At 45.9% G+C, this 20,553-nt stretch overlaps 1 protein-coding gene across 1 annotated transcript in view; it reads right to left on the bottom strand.

Annotated features, from left to right (window-relative positions):
* The window catches only part of nmnat1 (nicotinamide nucleotide adenylyltransferase 1), a 57,977-nt gene that overhangs the window by 34,907 nt on the left and 2,517 nt on the right, over nucleotides 1–20,553 (bottom strand). The window contains exons 2-5 of the mRNA XM_055659020.1: nucleotides 17,439–17,562; nucleotides 15,011–15,115; nucleotides 8,605–9,292; nucleotides 5,744–5,836 (exon numbers count right to left, since the gene is read on the bottom strand). Of these exons, the coding sequence (XP_055514995.1) occupies nucleotides 5,744–5,836; nucleotides 8,605–9,227 (716 nt within the window). The 5' untranslated portion in view covers nucleotides 9,228–9,292; nucleotides 15,011–15,115; nucleotides 17,439–17,562. The remainder of the gene's footprint in view (nucleotides 1–5,743; nucleotides 5,837–8,604; nucleotides 9,293–15,010; nucleotides 15,116–17,438; nucleotides 17,563–20,553) is intronic.

The following is a 20,553-nucleotide window of genomic DNA, read 5'->3' as shown; positions in this document are numbered from 1 at the left end:
TTCTATTCTTTCCATTAGTTTAGTTCGGAGATACAGCGTAGAAACATGTCTTTCAGCCCGTGTGGGAGTGTGGGAGGAAACTGGAGCACCTGGGAGGGGAAACAGGGAGAACATGCAAACTCCATACAGACAGCACCCATAGTCAGGATTGAACCCGGGGTCCCTGTATCTGGCAGTATAAGGCAGCAACTCTACCGCTGGTACACAAAAATGCTGGAGAAACTCAGCGGGAGAGGCAGTTTAGGCAACGTCACCTATTTCCTTCACTCCATAGATGCTGCCTCACCCGCTGAGTTTCTCCAGCATTTTTGTCGACCTTCGATTTTTCCAGCATCTGCAGTTCTTTCTTAAGCAACTCTACCGCTGTGTCACTGTGCCTATTCTGAAGGATGGAATTCATGTTTCCCTGGACTTCACCAACAAATCTGCTAATTCTTTAAGCGTGAGTCCAGATTATGGTTGCGGGTCGTCTATTCCAACATGATTAGCAGAACAGGCAGAAGCAGCTCCACCCTCAGCCGCGGACTGCAGTCCCGCAGAGTTTCCCCACTGGTGCTGAAATCCCGGCTGATACCTTTCCCCTTTAGCTGTGGGCTTCAACGGCAATGCCCCAGGCTGACAGCGACGGAGGAGTGAAGTACAAGAATCGACCTCAGTGCCCTCTGCTCCGTGTGTGAACTGGGCTGAATCCTTCCCGATTGGGCAACGTGAGACCTCACTTTCAACAGCTGAGCACCCATTACTCACGCCTCAGCAAAATCCACAAGCTTTTAAGGAACGCTGCAATACTGACACATGGGCCGCCACCCCTGCTAAAGTACAACCTGTAACGGTTTCGCAACAAAAAATAAAACAAAACACTACAGATCCTGGAAATCTGTGGCAAACCCATCGCCACAGACACCCGTGGAGGCCAAGTCCATGGATATTTTCATGGCAGAGATAGATAGATCCTTGATTTGTGCGGGTGTCAGGGGTTATGGGGTAATGGGCAGGATAATGGTGTTAGGAGGGAGAGATAGATCAGCCGTGGTTGATGGAATGGCAGACTGGGCCTGATGGGCCGAATGGCCTAATTCCTATCACTTATGAAACCTGAGGCATCGGCAAACATTGAAGACATTCAGCAGGTCAGGTGGAAGAGAGACGGTTAACGTTTCAGATACAGAATCTCCCCTCAGAACTCAACCCCTGACAAATAAGTTTTCAAATCATAATTTTTAAACAGCCTTAAGCTGATCTAGCACTCTGGTGCCAGGAGAACAGCCTCCTCTTGAACATCAAAAAAACGAAGGAGCTGATCATGGAATTTAGGAGGGCATATCATCCGAGGACGTACACTCCATTGAGTATAAATGGGGATCCTGTGGATAGGGTGAACTGTTTTAAATATCTGGGAGTCCACATCTCTGAGGATATGACATGGTCATCACACGCCTCAGCACTGGTGAGTAAGGCAAGGCAGCGCCTTTACCACCTCAGGCAATTGAGGAAATTCAGAGTGTCTCCGAGGATCCTCCAGTGCTTCTACGCAGCGGCGGTGGAAAGCATCTTGTCCGGGAACATTACCATCTGGTTCGGGAATTGCTCTGCCAAGGACAAGAAGGCTCTGCAGAGAGTAGTGCGTTCGGCCGAACGCACTATGGGAACTTCACTCACCCCCCTGCAGGAACTATACAACAGGAGGTGCAACTCCAGAGCAAACAAAATCATGAGACCCCTTCCACCCCTGCAACAGACTGTTCCAGCCGCTACGGTCAGGCAGACGCCTCCGTTGCCATGCAGTGAGAACGGAGAGGTTGAGAAGGAGTTTCTTCCCAGAGGCAATTCGGACATTAAACGCCTTTCTCACCAGGGACTAACTGTACAGAACGTTTTTCCTTCTATTATTTATTATGTAAAATAATATGTGTGTTATGATTGTGTTTATAATTTGTTTGGTTGTTTTGTTGTTCCGCGAGCATTGCCACTTTCATTTCACTGCACATCTCGTATGTGTATGTGACAAATAAACTTGACTTGACTTGACTTGAGCAACGCTGAACTGGCAGTATTTTCACCGTATGTTGGGGTGACATTAAACTAAGTCGACTCTGTGGTCAAGCAGCAGCTCTGTCAGCTGCCCTAGTCACACAACCACAGCACAAGCACAGCACAGGAACGGGCCCTTCAGCCCACCATGTTTGTGCCTGACATTGTGCCAAGCTGCAGATGGACGCAAAAAGCTGGAGTAAACCAGCGGGTCAGGCAGCATCTCTGGAGGAAATGGATCGGTGAAGTTTCGGGTCGAGACCCTTCACGTCACCCATTCCTTTTCTCCAAAGATGCTGCTTGGCCCGCTGAGTTACTCCAGCATTTTGTGTTTTTCGTCGGTGTAAACCAGCATCTGCAGTTCCTTCTTACATATTATGCCTGGCTGAACTGATCTTAATCCATATCCCTCCATATCCACGTGTCTTCTTAAATGCCACTGTTGTATTTGCCTGCACCACCATCCCTCGTCATCACTAATTATCTGTTGCCTATTCACTAATGATCTATGTCAGCTAATTGGCTGCTACATTTCCAACACGACAGAACGGTAATTTAAAGTTACTTCACTGCTTGTAAAATGGATCTAAAAGATAGTGTTGAAATATATACTGAGAAATGGCAGTGGCATAGCGGTAGAACTGCCGTCTTACAACACCTAGGACCCGGGTTCAATCCTGCCTATGGGTGCTGTTTGTAAGGAGTTTGTGCGTTCTCCCCGTGACCTGCGTGGGTTTTCTCTCAGATCTCCGGTTTCCTCCCACATTCTAAAGACGTACAGGTTTGTAGGTTAATTGGCTTCACTAAAATAGTAAATTGTCCCTAGGGTGTGCAGGGTAGTGTTAGTGTGCGGGGATCACTGGTCGGTGCGGACGGTGAGCCACAGGGCCTGTTCCGCTATGTATCTCTAAACTAAACTAAAGATGTCTTATTTCTTAAATTATAAACCACAAGGAATTTCAGAAATGTTACAACTGACTATTCCAGACTATTACAAGCCAGACAGAGCTGGTATGAGGCTCTGGTCCCAGCAAATATCTCCAGCAGAAAACAGCACATTCTGTGGCTGGACCTTTACAAACTAGGAACACATTTTAAAACAGCGTTAAACGATGCTTAGATCTGATGATTTTCTACTCTGAAGATTTTCATCTCTGAGTCTGAAGAAGGGTCCCGACTGAAGTGTTTGAAGATGGGTCCTGTCCTGAAACTTCACCTATTCCTTTTCCTCCAGCGATGCTGCCTGTCCTGCTGAGTTACTCCAGCACTTTGTGTCTGTCTTTGGTATGAACCAGCATCTGCAGGTCTTTGTTTCTACAACACATGTAGCTTGTCCGAGGAAGTGTCTCGACCCGAAACATCACCTATTCCTTTACTCAGAGCTGCTGCCTGACCCGCTGAGTTACTCCAGCTTTTTGTGTCTGTTTTTAGCTTGTCCATTAGCTGATCTCTGCTCGGTGGTTGTGTGGTCCTAATGTGGGTATCAGAATTAACCTCAGTCAATCTGAGAAGGGAGAAACATTAGCCTGAACTCTTGGCACAAAGTACCAGTTCACAGGCCTGATTTAGATTAGGAGGCAGCTCCACACATAGTAAGGCCCAATCGTCACCTGAAGAATGCCCATCACAGCAAGGGCTTCTCTAGGAGAATCCAACCATTAGGAATGAAGGGGCGCAGAGATAGAGTTGTTGTCTTATAGCGCTTACTGCACCAGAGACCCGGGTTCGATTCCAACTACGGGTGCTGTCTGTACAGAGTTTGAACGTTCTCCCCATGATCGCGTGGGTTTTCTCCGAGATTTTCCGTTTCTTCCAGCACTCCAAAGACGTGCAGGTTTGAAGGTTAATTGGCTCGGTATAAATGTAAATTGTCCCTAGTGCGTGTAGGATAGTGTTAATGTCGCTGGTCGGCGCAGACTCGGTGGGCCAATGGGCCAGTTTCCACTCTGTATCTACAAACTAAACTAAAACTAAGAGCAAGCCAGGGAAGGGATTCACAACCACGAATGTAAGCTTTGGTCAAGAGCTCGGGATTCCCTGGCGATGCAACTGCGCAGATTTACCATCCTCCTCTGAGCAAACTTTGAGCTGTCATCAGGTAAAGACAGGCCTTCCAGTTCTATGTTCAAACAGCACGGAAATAGCAGACAGCGTCTACACTAACCCTACTGTCCAGCACTTGGACCATAGCTTTACATACCACGGTGATTCAAATGCACATCTAAATACTGTGAGAGAACCTTATTCGCACTCCAGATTTCAAACACCATCCAAGTGAAATTATTTAAATCTCCTCTAAATCTTCTGCCCATACCTTGTGCACTGACGATGGCTTGGATGCATTCATGTATAGGCTTTTATTTGACTGGATAACACGCAAACAAAAGCTTATCTCGCTGCACATGACAAGAATGAACTAAACTAAAATGATGCACTCTCATCATCGATCCCCGTGCCATTAGAAAGGTTTTTCATCCATTTCCATTTCCATGTGGGTCTTTGATGATACAGGTCCGCCACTGATTTTCCGGTATCCTTGGTTCCAGAGCCTTTTTGCCGGAGCAGCAGAGGTCACGGACTGCGAGAGGAGTCCAACGGTACTGGAATGGTCTGCCTAGGCTGTCGATGGGCTGAGATAACGGCCCGCAAAGTCGGCCTTGGAAGTCGGCTATGGGAACGGATCTGCCGGCTCCGGCTGGGCTGGAGTTCCGGAGCCCCGGCCACAGGCGGCAAATTCGATCCTCCGATCAGCCACGTATGTACCGATCTGGCTGCGATTGGACGCATCACCCGGCCTAGGCGCCACTTTTTCAGGGGGAATTTCAGGATGTGCGCTCTCGTAGTTTTGTCCGGATTAAAGGAAGTGCCGGACCATCAGTTGCCAGAGAATGGGTGGTGGACTGGTAATAACTGTTTTCTTTATGCAACCCTTCCTGTAGTTCCCTTCGATAGTTTGGCCATATTCATGTTTTATGCCAAAAAAAAGACACAAAGTGCTGGAGTAACTCAGCCGATCAGGCAGCATCCATGGAGATGCTGAGATTCCACTTTGTGTCTTTTTTTGTAAACTAGCACCTGCAGTTCCTTGTTTCTTCATCTTCTCTATAATGTAATATCTCTGGTCTTGTATCATGTATTCCTCTGATAATGAGGGATAGTATCCCATGTCATTTTGTTAACCACTTTATCTATTTGTGCTCTTGCATTCAGGGACCCTTGAACAGTCCCTCTGCTCCTTGGTACTTCCGAGAGTCATACAGCATGGAAACAGGCCCTTCGGCCCAACTTGCCCATGCTGACCAGGATGCGTGGTCCTGCCATTTTTGTTTATATCCTAGCCTAATCAATTCTCCCAAAACGATACTCTTTCATTTTCAGGATTACATTTTATGAGCTGCTGTTCTTCCTATTTCACTAATTGAACAGTATAATCCATTAGTCAAAGACAACCCTCCTCACCATCAACGCCTGCATTGATTTTTGTTTCATCTCTGAATTTGCTATTCATAACTCCTACAACCATGGCCAGATTATCAATGTACGCAACAAGGGTCCCATCACCGACCGCTGTGCTGCTACTCCACTGGGCACGGCCTTACGATCACAATCGCCACCCTTGACCCTCACTCTCCACTGCCCTTCACATCATTTGCCAAGTCATTTTCAGATCCAATTTGCCAACTTGCCCTGGATTCCACGGGCTCTCTCTTACCTCGTTGACTTGTCTCCCAAGTGGGACCTTGTCAAAGGCCTTGCCGGAGTCCATGCAGACCTCACCAACCGTGCTATCCTCAGCGACATACTCCTCGAAAAATTCAATCAAAGTAGTCAGACAGGACCTTCCTTAACAAAGCCATGCTAACTATCCACGACTAACCCCACTGCCAGGCTACGCTGAGGGACGGGCCTCATCAGCAAGGAGAGGGATCTGAATCAGGAGAGCAAACCACCCAGGCCCAGCTGATGTGCTCAGGGCAGGGAGCTGCCGTAGCAATGCTCCACGCAACATAAACAGTTGGCACAATAACAACTGACTCCCTGTGCTAGGGGCTCATAATTAGATATGTGCTTGTTTAGAGATCCAGCATAGAAACAGGCCCATGGCCCACCCAGTGGTATGAGTATTGATTTCTCTAACTGTATCCCCTCTCTCCATCCCTCCCCGCCCAAGTTGTACCCGTTTCACAGTCATTTTGTTGAGTCTCGTTGTCTGTACTCGTTCTCACCCAGCAAACAGCTAATGGCCAGATTCCTTTATCATCATCACTTTTTTGCATATCTTTCATTCATTTGTTCTACATCTCCGTCTATCTCTCTCGTTTCCCTTTCCCTTGACTCTCAGTCTGAAGAAGGGTCTCGACCTGAAACGTCACCTATTCCTTTTCTCCAGAGATGCTTTCTGACCCGCTGAGTGACTCCAGCTTTTTGTGTCTATCGTGAAGTGCACCCTGACCATTAATGACCCGATCGCACTACTTCCATGTTTCTCATCCACTCCCTACACACTAGGGGGCAATTTACGGAGGACCAATTAACCTACAAACCCGCACGTCTTTGGCCATGTGGGAGGAAAATGAAGCAAGCAGAGGAAACCAGAGAGAACTCAGAGGGAACGTGCAAACTCTATGCAGACAGCACCCGAGGTCAGGGTCGAACTAGCGTCTCTGGCGCTGTGAAGCAGCTGCTCTGCATATAAGTAATAGACTAGAGGGTGGCAAATGTTGTGCCTCCTTTCAAGAAGAGCTGCAGGGAAAATACTGGGAACTATAGGCCGGTGAGCATAACATCTGTAGTTGGTAAGTTACTGGAGTGTATTGTGAGGGATAGGATATACAGGCATTTGGATGGACAAGGGCTAATCAGGGATAGACAGCATGGTTTTGTACGTGTAAGGTTGTGTCTCACAAATATGATTGATTTTTTTGAAGACGTGACCAAAAAGTTTGATGAGGGCAGAGCTGTAGATGTTGTGTACATGGACTTCAGTAAGGCATTCGCCAAGGTTCCACATGGTAGGATGCTCTGGAAGGTTAGATCGCGTGAGATCCAAGGAGAGATAGCTGGCTGGAAAGCAAATTGGCTCCATGGAAAGAAGCAGGGTGATGGTGGACTGCTTCTTGGACTGGAGGCCTGTGACTAGTGGTGTGCCTCAGGGTTTGGTGCTGGGTCCATTACTGTTTGTCATCCACATCAATGATTTGGATGAGGACATACAGGGCAAGATTAGCAAGTTTGCTGATGATACAAAGTTAGTGGTTTTGCAGATAGTGAAGATGGTTGTGAAAGACAGGGTTTGTACACTTAGAACAGCTATAAATTCAAGGACCTTTTCAAGGACATTCAAGGTCCAAAAATCCATTTTCAAGGACCGAAATCTAGCAAACGTTGATGGTATAATGGAGACATATATACATTGCTTGGTATTGGATGATTTGATTCTGTACCAAATAAAAGTAAATAAAAGTAAATAAAAGTAAGTAAGAAAGTAAGTAAAGCTGGTCACCATCTCAGATTTGATTGAAAATTGTGTTTTGCACACCTCTGGTACAAAGAACACAGCAGAAAAATCAACTTTCAACTCAAAGTTCCTTTGAAGTTATGAACTATTGATATAGCTCGAATTATTGCCAAATTGCCCATTGGAATTTGGAGATGAGAGTTTGTTTTCTATTGTGATACTTGTGTGCTCTGATGTACAGATACTGATTTTCAGGGAACTCTGAGGTGATCAGTCAATCCATTAGGTAGACAAAAGTGTTGGAGAAACTCAGCGGGTGCGGCAGCGTCTATGGAGCGAACGAAATAGGCAACGTTTCGGGCCGAAACCCTTCTTCTGAGTCTGAAGAAGGGGTTTGGCCCGAAACAGTGCCTATTTCCTTCGCTCCATAGATGCTGCCGCACCTGCTGAGTTTCTCCAGCACTTTTGTCTACCTTCGATTTTCCAGCATCTGCAGTTCTTTCTTGAACAGTCAATCCATTAGCCCAGGTTGCACAGAACAACACGAAACGACATAACAATTACACACAAGATGGTCAACTTATCTATATCCGTACATCAATAGAGCACTGATGGTCCATTTTCTCATCTCTTAGTCGTTCAATCTGAAACCATGATAATGGAAAACTTTGCTTTCCAACCAGTCACTGCAAACCTGTACTGTCCCTGCCTGCTTCAAAATCTCCACTATTGTCCCTGTTCCCAAAAAGACAAGGAGTTACTAGTCTTAATGACTACAGGGCCATGCCCCATCAACTGAGATCCTTGGCAATGGGAAACAATTCTGCCCCCATGCCACAGTCAGACATATTTGTCCATCTGCTTGCTGTGCGTTTTGGAGTTTAGCGACTCGTCGAAAAAGGCTGACATAACGATCTTGTTCTTTTACACGCGATGTCAACAAATCTTTCACGTGTGGCGCCAGCCCGAAGACTGATAAATAGGAGGGTTTTTTTTTTCTCACCACACTGAAACCTGCAGGCTATCTCGCTATCAGGAAACATCATCCTGAACAGTTCATCGCATCCTCGGTTGATTTGTAACTATTGTGTGCTGCCACTTGTCTCAATACCCACCGTAAATCCGCTTTTAATGCATCCGTGTTGTTCGCAAATGACGCTGGAGCTGATTGCGCCGGGGGCGTGCTACTCGCTGATGTAGTCCCAAGGTCAGAAGAGAATGGAGGCGGTGCATCTGGTGGTTCATGGTCAGTTGCGGCAACGGCTGCAAACAAAGGTGGTGCATCTGGTGGTCTATGATCAGTTGTGGTAGTGGCTGAGAACAAAGGTGGTGCAACTGGCGGCTTATGGTCGGTTGCAGTAGTGGCTGCAGACGAAGGTGGTGCATCTGGTATTTTACGGTCAGTTGCGGCAGCGGCTGAGAACGAAGGCAGTGCATCGGGTGGTTTACGGTCAGTTGCAGCAGCGACTGAGCCCGAGGCAGACTTACTACTCGAGTCGTTTGCGAAGATTGATGTCACGATCGTCTTGCTCCAGTTTTTTTCACGTTGGTAAGCTAATAACTTTTGGTGTTTAGCTCCTTTTCCGTGACTAGTGAGCGCCGATTCACCCATGCTGGCCAAGTTTATTGTCTTATGACAGAGTCGACATCTGGCATGACGTCTGTCAGCTTCAGCGATCCACTCTTGATACTTTGGATCATGGATCCATCTAGTGTTAAATATACAATTTCCCGGCATTGCTGTTTAACTGAATGCCTATATTACCAGAAATGTATCCCTGTACTCTTGAACCTTGCACACCCCTGTAAGAGAAAATGAAATTGTCCGGTGTTCATAGACATACATACACACACACATAAATAGTACATGCATACAGCACAGTGCGTGCTGGGAGCTAGAAATTTCTAGAGAGAGAGTGAGAGAGAGAGAAGTACTGCAGAAGTGCAGTTAATGTTTTCCATACACTTACAGCAGGCATGTTCCAGCCACGTGGTTCTACCCAGCTACTCAGACTTGCCCCAGGAAACTTCACACAGTTGAAGTCACACCCCTTCTTTATTGGAACCACCTACATGAGCTTGAAGCTTAGATTTCACTCTTCATTATTCTACGATACATGGTGATACAAATCTGTGAGCAGTGTTGCAGTGTTAATTGTTTATGTGCCGGAGCTGTCAAACAGGGGCATCAGTTCAGGTTTTGCTGGGGGGAGGGGGCAACTGGTCTCCCAAGAGGGTCAAACAAGATTATAGCCTATCACTACATCCCAGTGTATAGTTAGTACAATGAAACATATAATATTTAATTTAATAATATGACAAAATATTGCACGCTTGCCCTAACTGATTATCATGAAATATAATTATCAAGCAGGTAAAGAAAAATACGGTGATCATGTGTTTTTACAGAGGTGGCGGCCCGGCACCAACTCGCCCCGAGTCTCCCGCAGCTCTGGGCCTTCACACACATGCGCACTCACTCACGCTCACTCACACACACACACACCCAATCATGCTCACTCACACACGCACTCACTCACACACACACTCACACACACTAACACACACTCACACACACACACACTCACGTACACTCACTCACTCATGCTCACTCACACACGCACTCACGCACCACTCACACTCACGCTCACCCACACACGCACACTCACACACGCACTCACACACACTCACTCTCACACCCACTCACACACCCACTCACTCACTCACTCACTCATGCTCATTTACACACGCACACACACACGCCACCTCACACTCACACACTCACTCTCACACACACTAACACCACCTCACACTCTCTCACACACTCAACACACACTCACTCTCACACACACACGCACACTCACTCATGCTCACTCACACACACTCACACACACTAACACCACCTCACACTCACTCACACACACACTCACTACGCTCACTCACACACGCACTCACACTCACACACAAACACACACTCACTCACCTACTCACCTGCAATGGACCACAATTGTACTTCATTCGACGCCAGATCCACACCCTCAACAAATGCTTCCTCTCCTATCCGGACTCGACCAAGGATCACTCTACCGCCTCCAGACCGGTCCCTCCACCGACACTCCTCAACTTGCCCGCGGCTCCACCCTCACCGCCTTCCCGGCCAAACCCAGGCCTGGACCAGCGAAACTGCCGCGGCTGCCGACTCTCACCACCTCCCCGGGGCAACCGATGCTGCTGCCGCCGACCCGTATCTCTACTCCAGCCCCCCCACGGGCGTCCACCAGCGACTCCGCCGACCCTCGCCTCCCCACCGGCCACCAGCGGGCCAGAGCCATCACCTCACCAGAGTTCCAGGCTCAGCACCAGGCCCATAACCTCGTCTGACTCTGCTGGGTCCTAGTGCTGCTCCCCATCTACAGGGAACCTCAGTAGCGATGGGTCTTCCCCGTCCCCCTCTTTTAACCAGGTTACCCCGACCACACACCCGCTAGTTAAAATTCCCCGCTGTATATAATGGCTTTTTCTTTTCCAGAGGCACTGCACCCCTGCAACTACCCAATCTATTCCTCTCATGATTTTGTACACCTCTATAAGATCTCCCCACAACCTCCTCCGCTCCATTGAATAGAGACCCAGCCTACTCAACCTCTCCTTGTAGCTCACACCCTCTAGTCCTGGCAACATCCTTGTAAATCTTTTCCGAACCCTTTCAAGCTTGACAATATCTTTCCTATAACATGGTGTCCAGAACTGAACACAATATTCTAAATGTGGTCTCACCAACATCTTGTACAACTGCAACATGACCTCCCAACATCTATACTCAATACACTGACTGATGAAGGCCAAAGTGCCAAAGGCCTTTTTGACCACCTTATCCACCTGCGACTCGACCTTCAAGGAACCACGCACCTGTACACCTAGATCCCTTACTGTGTAGGTCCTACCCTTGTTTGACATCCCAAAATGCAACACCTCACACTGTTCTATATTAAATTCCATCAACCAATCCTCTGCCCACTTGGCCAATTGATCCAGATCCTGCTGCAATCTTTACAGGGCTCGTATGGCCCTTGAAAGTCCTTGAATTTGAGACTATTTTTCAAGGCCTTGAAAGTCCTTGGAAATTCTTTTTTTATGATAAAAGTATTGATTCATGCAGAGTAAAGTGCCGTTTTTTCATCGTTTATAATACCTATTTTTTAATTAAAAGTCGGGAAACATTGTTAGATATGTTTGCTAACAATGTTCCCTGTAGGAGAGGCGGGGGGGAGCAGTAGGACCCAGCAGAGTCAGACCACGTGGTGCCTGCATCATGGTGGTCGTAGGCCTGGTGCTGAGCCGGGAACTCTGGTGAGGTGACGGCTCTGGCCTGCTGGTGGCTGGTGGCCGGTGGAGAGGCGAGGATTGGCAGAGTCGCTGGTGGACGCCCGTGAGTAGAGATACGGGTCTGTGGCAGCGGCTCGGTGTCCGGGGAGACAGTGAAGGTCAGTGACAGCGGAGGTGGCCCCGCCTGGGGAGGTGGTGAGAGTCGGCAGCCGCGGCAGTTTGGGTGGTCAAGGCCTGGGTTTGGCTGGGAAGGCGGTGAAGGTCGGAGAGGCGGTGGATGTTGTTGCTGCTCCTCGTGGTGGCCATCTCGGCCTCGTGGTGGTCGGGCAGGTGGCGCCGCGGTCCAGCGGTGGAGCTCCGGGCCTGCGGGCGGTCGGTCGAGTCGAGGAGTGTCGGTGGAGGTACCGGTCTGGAGTGGGTGTGTGTGAGTGGGTGGGTGAGTGGGTGAGTGAGTGGGTGTGAATGTGAGTGTGTCAGTGTGTGTGTGTATTAAAATTAAGTATGTTTATTGTACTAGTTATACACTGGGATGTAGTGATGGGCTATAATCTTGTTTGACCCTCTTGGGAGACTAGCTTGCCCCCCCCTCCCGCAAACAAAACCTGAAATTACGCCCCTGTTTGACACTTCCAGCACCTAAAAAATCAGCACTGGGTAGATGCCCAGAGTAGGGGGATCGAGGATCAGAGGACATAGGTTCAAGTTGAAGGGGAAAAGATTCAATAGGAATCCGAGGGGTAACTTTTTCCACACAAAGGGTGGTGGGTGCATGGAACAAGCTGCCAGAGGAGGTAATTAAGGCTGGGACTATCCCTTTGTTTAAGAAACAGTTAGACAGGTACATGGATAGGACCGGTTTGGAGGGATATGGACCAAGCGCAGGCAAGTGGGACTAGTGTAGCTGCGACACTGTTGGCGGTGTGGGTGAGTTGGCCTATTTCCTATGACTCTATGTGTTAGAAAAGTGGTATTCATCCCAAAAGTGGTGCAGAGAGTAAGGGTTTGCTCAGTAATCTCTTCAAAGAAGTTGCCCAATAACAGACTGAACACCATCCCAGCCACCCAGCAACATCTACCAACAACAGCGGGTCAGAAGGATTTTTGGAAGACCAGTTTCACTGACTCGGAGAAGCACTGGACACAGATCTATAAATATTATCTGGAATCATTTGTCATCTATTTTAATGCAATTTTTTTCTTACGTTGAATCTCCCTCCATGTATTTCCTAACATTGCCTCACTCAGGGGCGAAAATAAATGACGTTTCTTTCTGGTGCCACTTCTTTGGTTTGTCCACTTTCTTGCTATACTGCCCTTGACACCTCTAGAAACATTTACATTTATGAAAACCATAAACATGTCAAACAAAAAGAAAATTGCCCGTGTGATAATTTACCAGAATTACAACATTGTAAACTTTTCCAACCAACAGATATAGAAAATCCACATTTTTAATTCATTTTTAATATACACTTTGTATATCTCACTTGATTTTCTCACGTTCTAGTCTGCTCTTTATTCTAGTTTGTTCCTGCTTCAAAAATGTTACTTGAGCTTTTTTCCCATTATTAGCCAGTAATTGAGTAAATTCTTCTGAAACACGTTTAGTTCAGGGTTACCTTCCGATATTCCAAAAATGATCCATTCTGGTTTTGGTACCAGTTTTATTTTGATTAATTTTGTAAAGATGTCGAATATTTCATTCCAGAATGTTTGGATTTTTGTACAAAAAACAAAAGAATGCGCTATGGTAGCTTCTTGACACAGACATTTATCACAGATGGGTGAGACATTAGGGAAGAGTTTATTTATTTTAGTTTTTGAATAATATAGTCTATATAATGTTTTGAATTGGATGAGAGTATGTCGTACGTTGATCGAACATTTATGCACCTGTAGTAAGTGATTATCCCAGCTCTCTTTTGAAATGTTTATAGCTAATTCTTGTTCCCAGTCTCTTCTAATTCCATCAGTTGTGGGTATTTCTATGTTTAAGATGATGTTATATAGGTACGATATTAGATTAGCTGATTCCGCCTTTGTCTTCATTGCTTCCTTAAATTCTGGAAAAATGCGCCCACACCAACAATAAAAATGTGGATATCAAATATGTTTGAAACACTACATCTGGAAGAGATGAGATTCCTCTTAGCAGGTAAAGCAGACCAATTCCAAAAGACGTGGTCTACGTTTTTGGAACTATTACAAGCATGAGGCGCAATAGTAATTTAATAAATAAATAAATAAATAAATAGATAAATAAATGGTATCAGGATCTGGCAACGGGGGGTAAAACAACAAAACAGACTTGGTTGGTAGTCCCCTTTCTGCGGAGTTTAATGTTATAATAGAGCGATTGTTTCTACTTTCTTTTTCCTTCTTTTCTAGGGTCTACTTTCTTTCTTTACTTCCTTCTCTAACTTCTTTTCTAAGGGGCTTTCTTTTCCCAACACTCTCCTGCACCTCCACGACTCTTGCGCACTTTCCTTACTTCCTTTACTTCTATCTTTTTCTTAAAGCTCAAAAAATGAAGCGGTACAAAAAATGTATTAAGACATATGTGTTGTGTATTATTGTAACTTACCGTACTTCTAATAATTTTTTTTAAATAAATAAATAAATAAATAAATAAATAAATGTTACTTGAAGCAGCGTAGGCTAAGCTGATCTCACAAAAATCACTGCTCCACTCCATGCCAAATTCACTGATAATTTGAACTATTTTCCGAACAAGAGTGGATTTGTTTAAGGGAGTTAGCATGTTGGAAACACAATGTGAACCATTTTACAACTCTTGTAGACTCGGGGTTAGATTTCTTAAGACTTTTATTCAAACATTCGTATTGGAGAGGAGGCCTTGAATTTCACACCAGGCTAAATTTAAAGAGTGTTCCAGATGAGGTTCATTTTCCCTGGGGGACTGCTCACATTAGTGACTGACTGTGCCAGACAGTGACTTGACTGTGATTCTGGATATGAGTTTTGAACAAAGGAAAATGGTCAAAATTAAATCTTGGTCAAATATTAATATGATCACAAAGTAAAAAGTTTCAATTGAGATGATATTCGTTCCCAGCCGCAGAATTTTGAACAGTCTCAACTGTTAACCCTGGTTTAAAAATGTACTGTTGTCATTGAGTTTGGTAAAAGGCTACAAGTCTTCAAACCATTTAACCCAAAACATTTAAGGCCTACCTTTTTTTATTCTGTTTCTTCCTCGTTTGTTGCCGATTCCAAACACCACATGAAGTAATTACTTTTGACCTGCAAGGTTTTTGGCTCCCAGTGTAATGCTTATGCCTGCAAGAAAGTACGGCAGTCCATCAATGTGGAAATGAAAAAGCTACTTTTATAACTACTAAACCAGGTTCGCTTCTTAATAAACAGACACCACACAAACTGTTTGGTAGACCAGTTCAAAACTTTACTTAACATTGGCCGATGGAAGGGAGCGAGCATTCCAGCTAAGTGACCAATGTAGACACTCAACTGCCCTCGGTGCCCTTCTCTGAACAACAGAATTACATTGCCTTAAATAGGGTTTTTTTGTCCCCTTAGCACATTCCACAGACATTAGTCAAGGTCAGAGGTACAGGAAAAGTTTTCCACAGAATGCATCACATCAAAGGCCTTTTGTTTACATGGTACAAGATATACTAAAAACATTGGCCATTTGCTTTAGGTCATTTTATCTCCAAAGAGATCACCCTAGCTCTTTTCGCTGCTTCCTCTCTGTCACTTGGTCCCTCATAAACATAGGCCATTTGTTTACAAAGATGTGACTAGTTATTTCTCTCTTCCTTTATTGCCTCCTCCCCCATAAACATTGGTCATTTGCTTTATGGCATCTTACTTCAAAGATGTAGCTATGTCTCTCTTCCTCTCTGTCACTTCCTCACTTGGGAGACAATGTTATAGGATTTATTATCTCACACACACCGCAACCTAAGGCAAGCCGAATTTGACACTAAATATAAGCTGTAAGCTAGCCCAGAAGCCAATTTAATATCTTCTTATATTTTTAACTAAAATTCGGCTTCATCAGAAACAAGGAATATGCACTCCGAGTTTCTGCTGTCCTTTCCAATGCAGTAGGCCCTTGCTCCCAGATGACCTGGAAGTGAAGCTAGAAGGGCATCATTCTGAAAAACAGATCAGGTTGCTGCTGGCAACTCACCATCGTTCTATCAGGCACTGAAAATAGTTCTGCAATAGCAGCTGCCATCCTGCTAAAGGTTCTCGTTTAGCGCTACAGCTAAGAAACAGGCCCTTCGGCCCACCGAGCCCGCGACGACCAGCGATCCCCGCACACCAACACTATCCTGCAACCACTAGGGACAATTTACAATTTTACCAAGCCAATTAACCTGCAAACCTGTGCATCTTTGGAGGGTGGGAGGAAACAGAAAATCTCGGAGAAAACCAACGCAGGAAACCTACGTACAGACGGCACCCGTAGTCAGGATCAAACCCAGCTCTCTGGCGCTGTGAGGCAGCAACTCTACCGCGGAGTCACCGTGCCAAGCTGGGATATTGACATTTCCCAGGCTAATTCATACAGATAGAACACAAAGTGCTGGAGTAACCCAGCAGGTCAGGCAGCATCTCAGGTAAACATGAGTGACCTCAGGTGACCTATCGGGTCAGGATCCCACAGATGCCAAACATACCCTATCCATGAGATCCAGAGAGTTGCCTGGCTCTGAGTTACTCCAGCACTTTGCGTTCTAGACAAGATTCCAGCATATGCAGTTCCTTATGTCCGAGTCTTCATTTAAACGGGCATCTGACAACAGGAGTGGGCGATCTGCCACCTTAATATCAATGTGGAATTTTCTCCAAAGGTTTACAACCTAAAAAATAGTCATATATAATGGAAAGAAGCCCTCATCCATATCAACCATACCCATATTTGCTCAACCCATTACCCGTGTTTGGCTCATATCTCCCAAAAGCTTTCCTATCCATGTACCAGTCCAAATGACTTTTGAATGTTGTTATAGTACTTGCCTCAACTACCTCTTCAGTCAGCACATTCCATATAGCCACCACCCTCTGTGAAAAAGTTGCCCCTCATGTTCCTATTAAATCTTTCCCCTCATACCTCAAACCTATGACCACTAGTTTCTGATTCCCCTAAGGGTAAAAGACCGACAGATGGAGGGAGAAAGTGAGGGAGGGAGAGTGGGAGAGAGAGGGAGGTTGGGGGGGAGAGAGGGAAAGAGGGAGAGAGGGTGGCAGAGAGAGAAAGAAGGACAGGGAAAGTGAGAAAGAGAGAGGGAGGGAGAGGGAACACAGAAAGAGAGGAGGAGAGGGAGGGAGGGAGAGAGGGAAAAGAGGGAGAGGGAGAAGGAGGGTGGGAGAGGCAGAGAGTGGGAGGCAGAGAAAGTGAGATACAGAGAGAGAGGGAGGGAGAGAGGGAGGGAGAGAGTGGGAGAGTGTGAGTGCGTGTCACCTTTAACACTGAAGTGCAAGAGTTTCCGACCAGTGGCACGATACCAGCACCAGTAGTTCCGTCTGCAAGGACAGGCTCCCGTGCAGTCTGCAAACCACTGGATTAAACAGCTTCGGTAATGCTTCACATTTCACAAGGGGCGGACTGTTGCCAGCATTTGCACCTTACCCACATCAGCTTCCGCCGCAGCCGCTCTTGTTTGACTTCCTGGTGTTTTCAGGCAGGGAGATCTTTAAGGGGAATCTGGGGCTGGAAATATCCAAGTGGCAGCGTTCACATCCTCCAGAAGTGGCTGCAAAACACAAAATGGTGTTGGGGACATTCCTCATCTCTGATATTTATGCACATCCCCTGACTTCGGAATCTGTCTGTCTACAATAAAGCAGAAACAAAGAACTGCAGATCTGGTTAATGTACAAAAGGGACACAATGTCTGAACATAGAAACATAGAAATTAGGTGCAGGAGTAGGCCATTCGGCCCTTCGAGCCTGCACCGCCATTTAATATGATCATGGCTGATCATCCAACTCAGTATCCCGTACCTGCCTTTTCTCCATACCCTCTGATCCTCTTGGCCACAAGGGCCACATCTAACTCCCTCTTAAATATAGCCAATGAACTGGCCTCAACTACCCTCTGTGGCAGAGAGTTCCAGAGATTCACCACTCTCTGTCTGAAAAAAGTTCTCCTCATCTCGGTTTTAAAGGATTTCCCCCTTATCCTTAAGCTGTGACCCCTTGTCTTGGACTTCCCCAACATCGGAAACAATCTTCCTGCATCTAGCCTGTCCAACCCCTTAAGAATTTTATAAGTTTCTATAAGATCCCCTCTCAATCTCCTAAACTCTAGAGAGTATAAACCAAGTCTATCTAGTCTTTCTTCATAAGACAGTCCTGACATCCCAGGAATCAGTCTGGTGAACCTTCTCTGCACTCCCTCTATGGCAATAATGTCCTTCCTCAGATTTGGAGACCAAAACTGCACGCAATACTCCAGGTGTGGTCTCACCAAGACCCTATACAACTGCAGTAGAACCTCCCTGCTCCTATACTCAAATCCTCTTGCTATGAAGGCCAACATGCCATTCGCTTTCTTTACTGCCTGCTGCACCTGCATGCCTACCTTCAATGACTGGTGTACCATGACACCCAGGTCTCGCTGCATCTCCCCGTTTCCCAATCGGCCACCGTTTAGATAATAATCTGCTTTCCCGTTTTTGCCACCAAAATGGATAACCTCACATTTATCCACATTAAACTGCATCTGCCAAACATTTGCCCACTCACCCAGCCTATCCAAGTCACCTTGCAGTCTCCTAGCATCCTCCTCACACCTAACACTGCCCCCCAGCTTAGTGTCATCCGCAAACTTGGAGATATTGCCTTCAATTCCCTCCTCCAGATCATTAATATATATTGTAAATAGCTGGGGTCCCAGTACTGAGCCTTGCGGTACCCCACTAGTCACTGCCTGCCATTGTGAAAAGGACCCGTTTACTCCTACTCTTTGCTTCCTGTTTGCCAGCCAGTTCTCTATCCACATCAATACTGAACCCCCAATGCCATGTGCTTTAAGTTTGTATACTAATCTCTTATGTGGGACCTTGTCGAAAGCCTTCTGGAAGTCCAGATACACCACATCCACTGGTTCTCCCCTATCCACGCTACTAGTTACATCCTTGAAAAATTTTATAAGATTCGTCAGACATGATTTACCTTTCGTAAATCCATGCTGACTTTGTCCAATGATTTCACCACTTTCTAAATGTGCTGCTATCCCATCTTTAATAACTGACTCTAGCAGTTTCCCCACTACCGATGTTAGGCTAACTGGTCTGTAATTCCCCGTTTTCTCTCTCCCTCCCTTCTTAAAAAGTGGGGTTACGTTTGCTACCCGCCAATCCTCTGGAACTACTCCAGAATCTAAGGAGTTTTGAAAGATTATTACTAATGCATCCACTATTTCTGGAGCTACTTCCTTAAGTACTCTGGGATGCAGCCTATCTGGCCCTGGGGATTTATCGGCCTTTAATCCATTCAATTTACCCAACACCACTTCCCGACTAACCTGGATTTCACTCAATTCCTCGCGGGCCCCTGCTATTTCCGGCAGATCATTTATGTCTTCCTTAGTGAAGACGGAACCAAAGTAGTTATTCAATTGGTCCGCCATATCCTGGTTCCCCATGATCAACTCACCTGTTTCTGACTGCAAGGGACCTACATTTGTTTTTACTAATCTCTTTCTTTTCACATATCTATAAAAACTTTTGCAGTCAGATTTTATGTTCACTGCCAGTTTTCTTTCATAATCCATTTTTCCTTTTCTAATTAAGCCCTTCGTCCTCCTCTGCTGGTCTCTGAATTTCTCCCAGTCCTCCGGTATGCTGCTTTTTCTGGCTAGTTTGTACGCATCATCCTTTGCTTTGATACTATCCCTGATTTCCCTTGTTATCCATGGATGCACTACCTTCCCTGATTTATTCTTTTGCCAAACTGGGATGAACAATTTTTGTAGTTCATCCATGCAGTCTTTAAATGCCTTCCATTGCATATCCACCGTCAACCCTTTTAGAATTAATTGCCAGTCAATCTTGGCCAATTCACGTCTCATACCCTCAAAGTTACCTTTCTTTAAGTTCAAAACCATTGTTTCTGAATTAACAATGTCACTCTCCATCCTAATGAAGAACTCAACCATATTATGGTCACTCTTGCCCAAGGGGCCACGCACAACAAGACTACTAACTAACCCTTCCTCATTACTCAATACCCAGTCTAAAGTAATGAGGAAGGGTTAGTTAGTAGTCTTGTTGTGCGTGCCCCCTTGGGCAAGAGTGACCATAATATGGTTGAGTTCTTCATTAGGATGGAGAGTGACATTGTTAATTCAGAAACAATGGTTTTGACCCTGAAGAAGGGTCAAGCCCCAAAATGTCACCTATCCATGTCCTCCAGAGATGCTACCTGACCTGCTAAGTTACTCCAGCACTTTGTGTCTTTTTGGATACAGTAAAGGCCAACCATGTTATCCAGTGGATAGACACAAAAAGCTGGGATGCCTCAACGGGACAGGCAGCATCTCTGGAGAACATTTGGAAACGTCACCCATTCCTTCTTTCCAGAGATGCTGCTGCCTGTCCCACTGAGTTACTCCAGCTTTTTCCTTGCTACACATGTTATCCAGTAGTTGCATTTAAAACCACTTTTTTTTTTTTAAACTGCGGATAATGGAAATCTAAAAATCTAGAAAATGCAGTATCTCTGCCAACTCTCTGAGAAA

Source organism: Leucoraja erinacea, chromosome 30 (assembly GCF_028641065.1).
Source record: "Leucoraja erinacea ecotype New England chromosome 30, Leri_hhj_1, whole genome shotgun sequence".
Lineage (NCBI taxonomy): Eukaryota > Metazoa > Chordata > Chondrichthyes > Rajiformes > Rajidae > Leucoraja > Leucoraja erinaceus.
The sequence above is the reverse complement of the archived record's forward strand: the minus strand, read 5'-3'. Positions and strand labels throughout refer to the sequence as shown.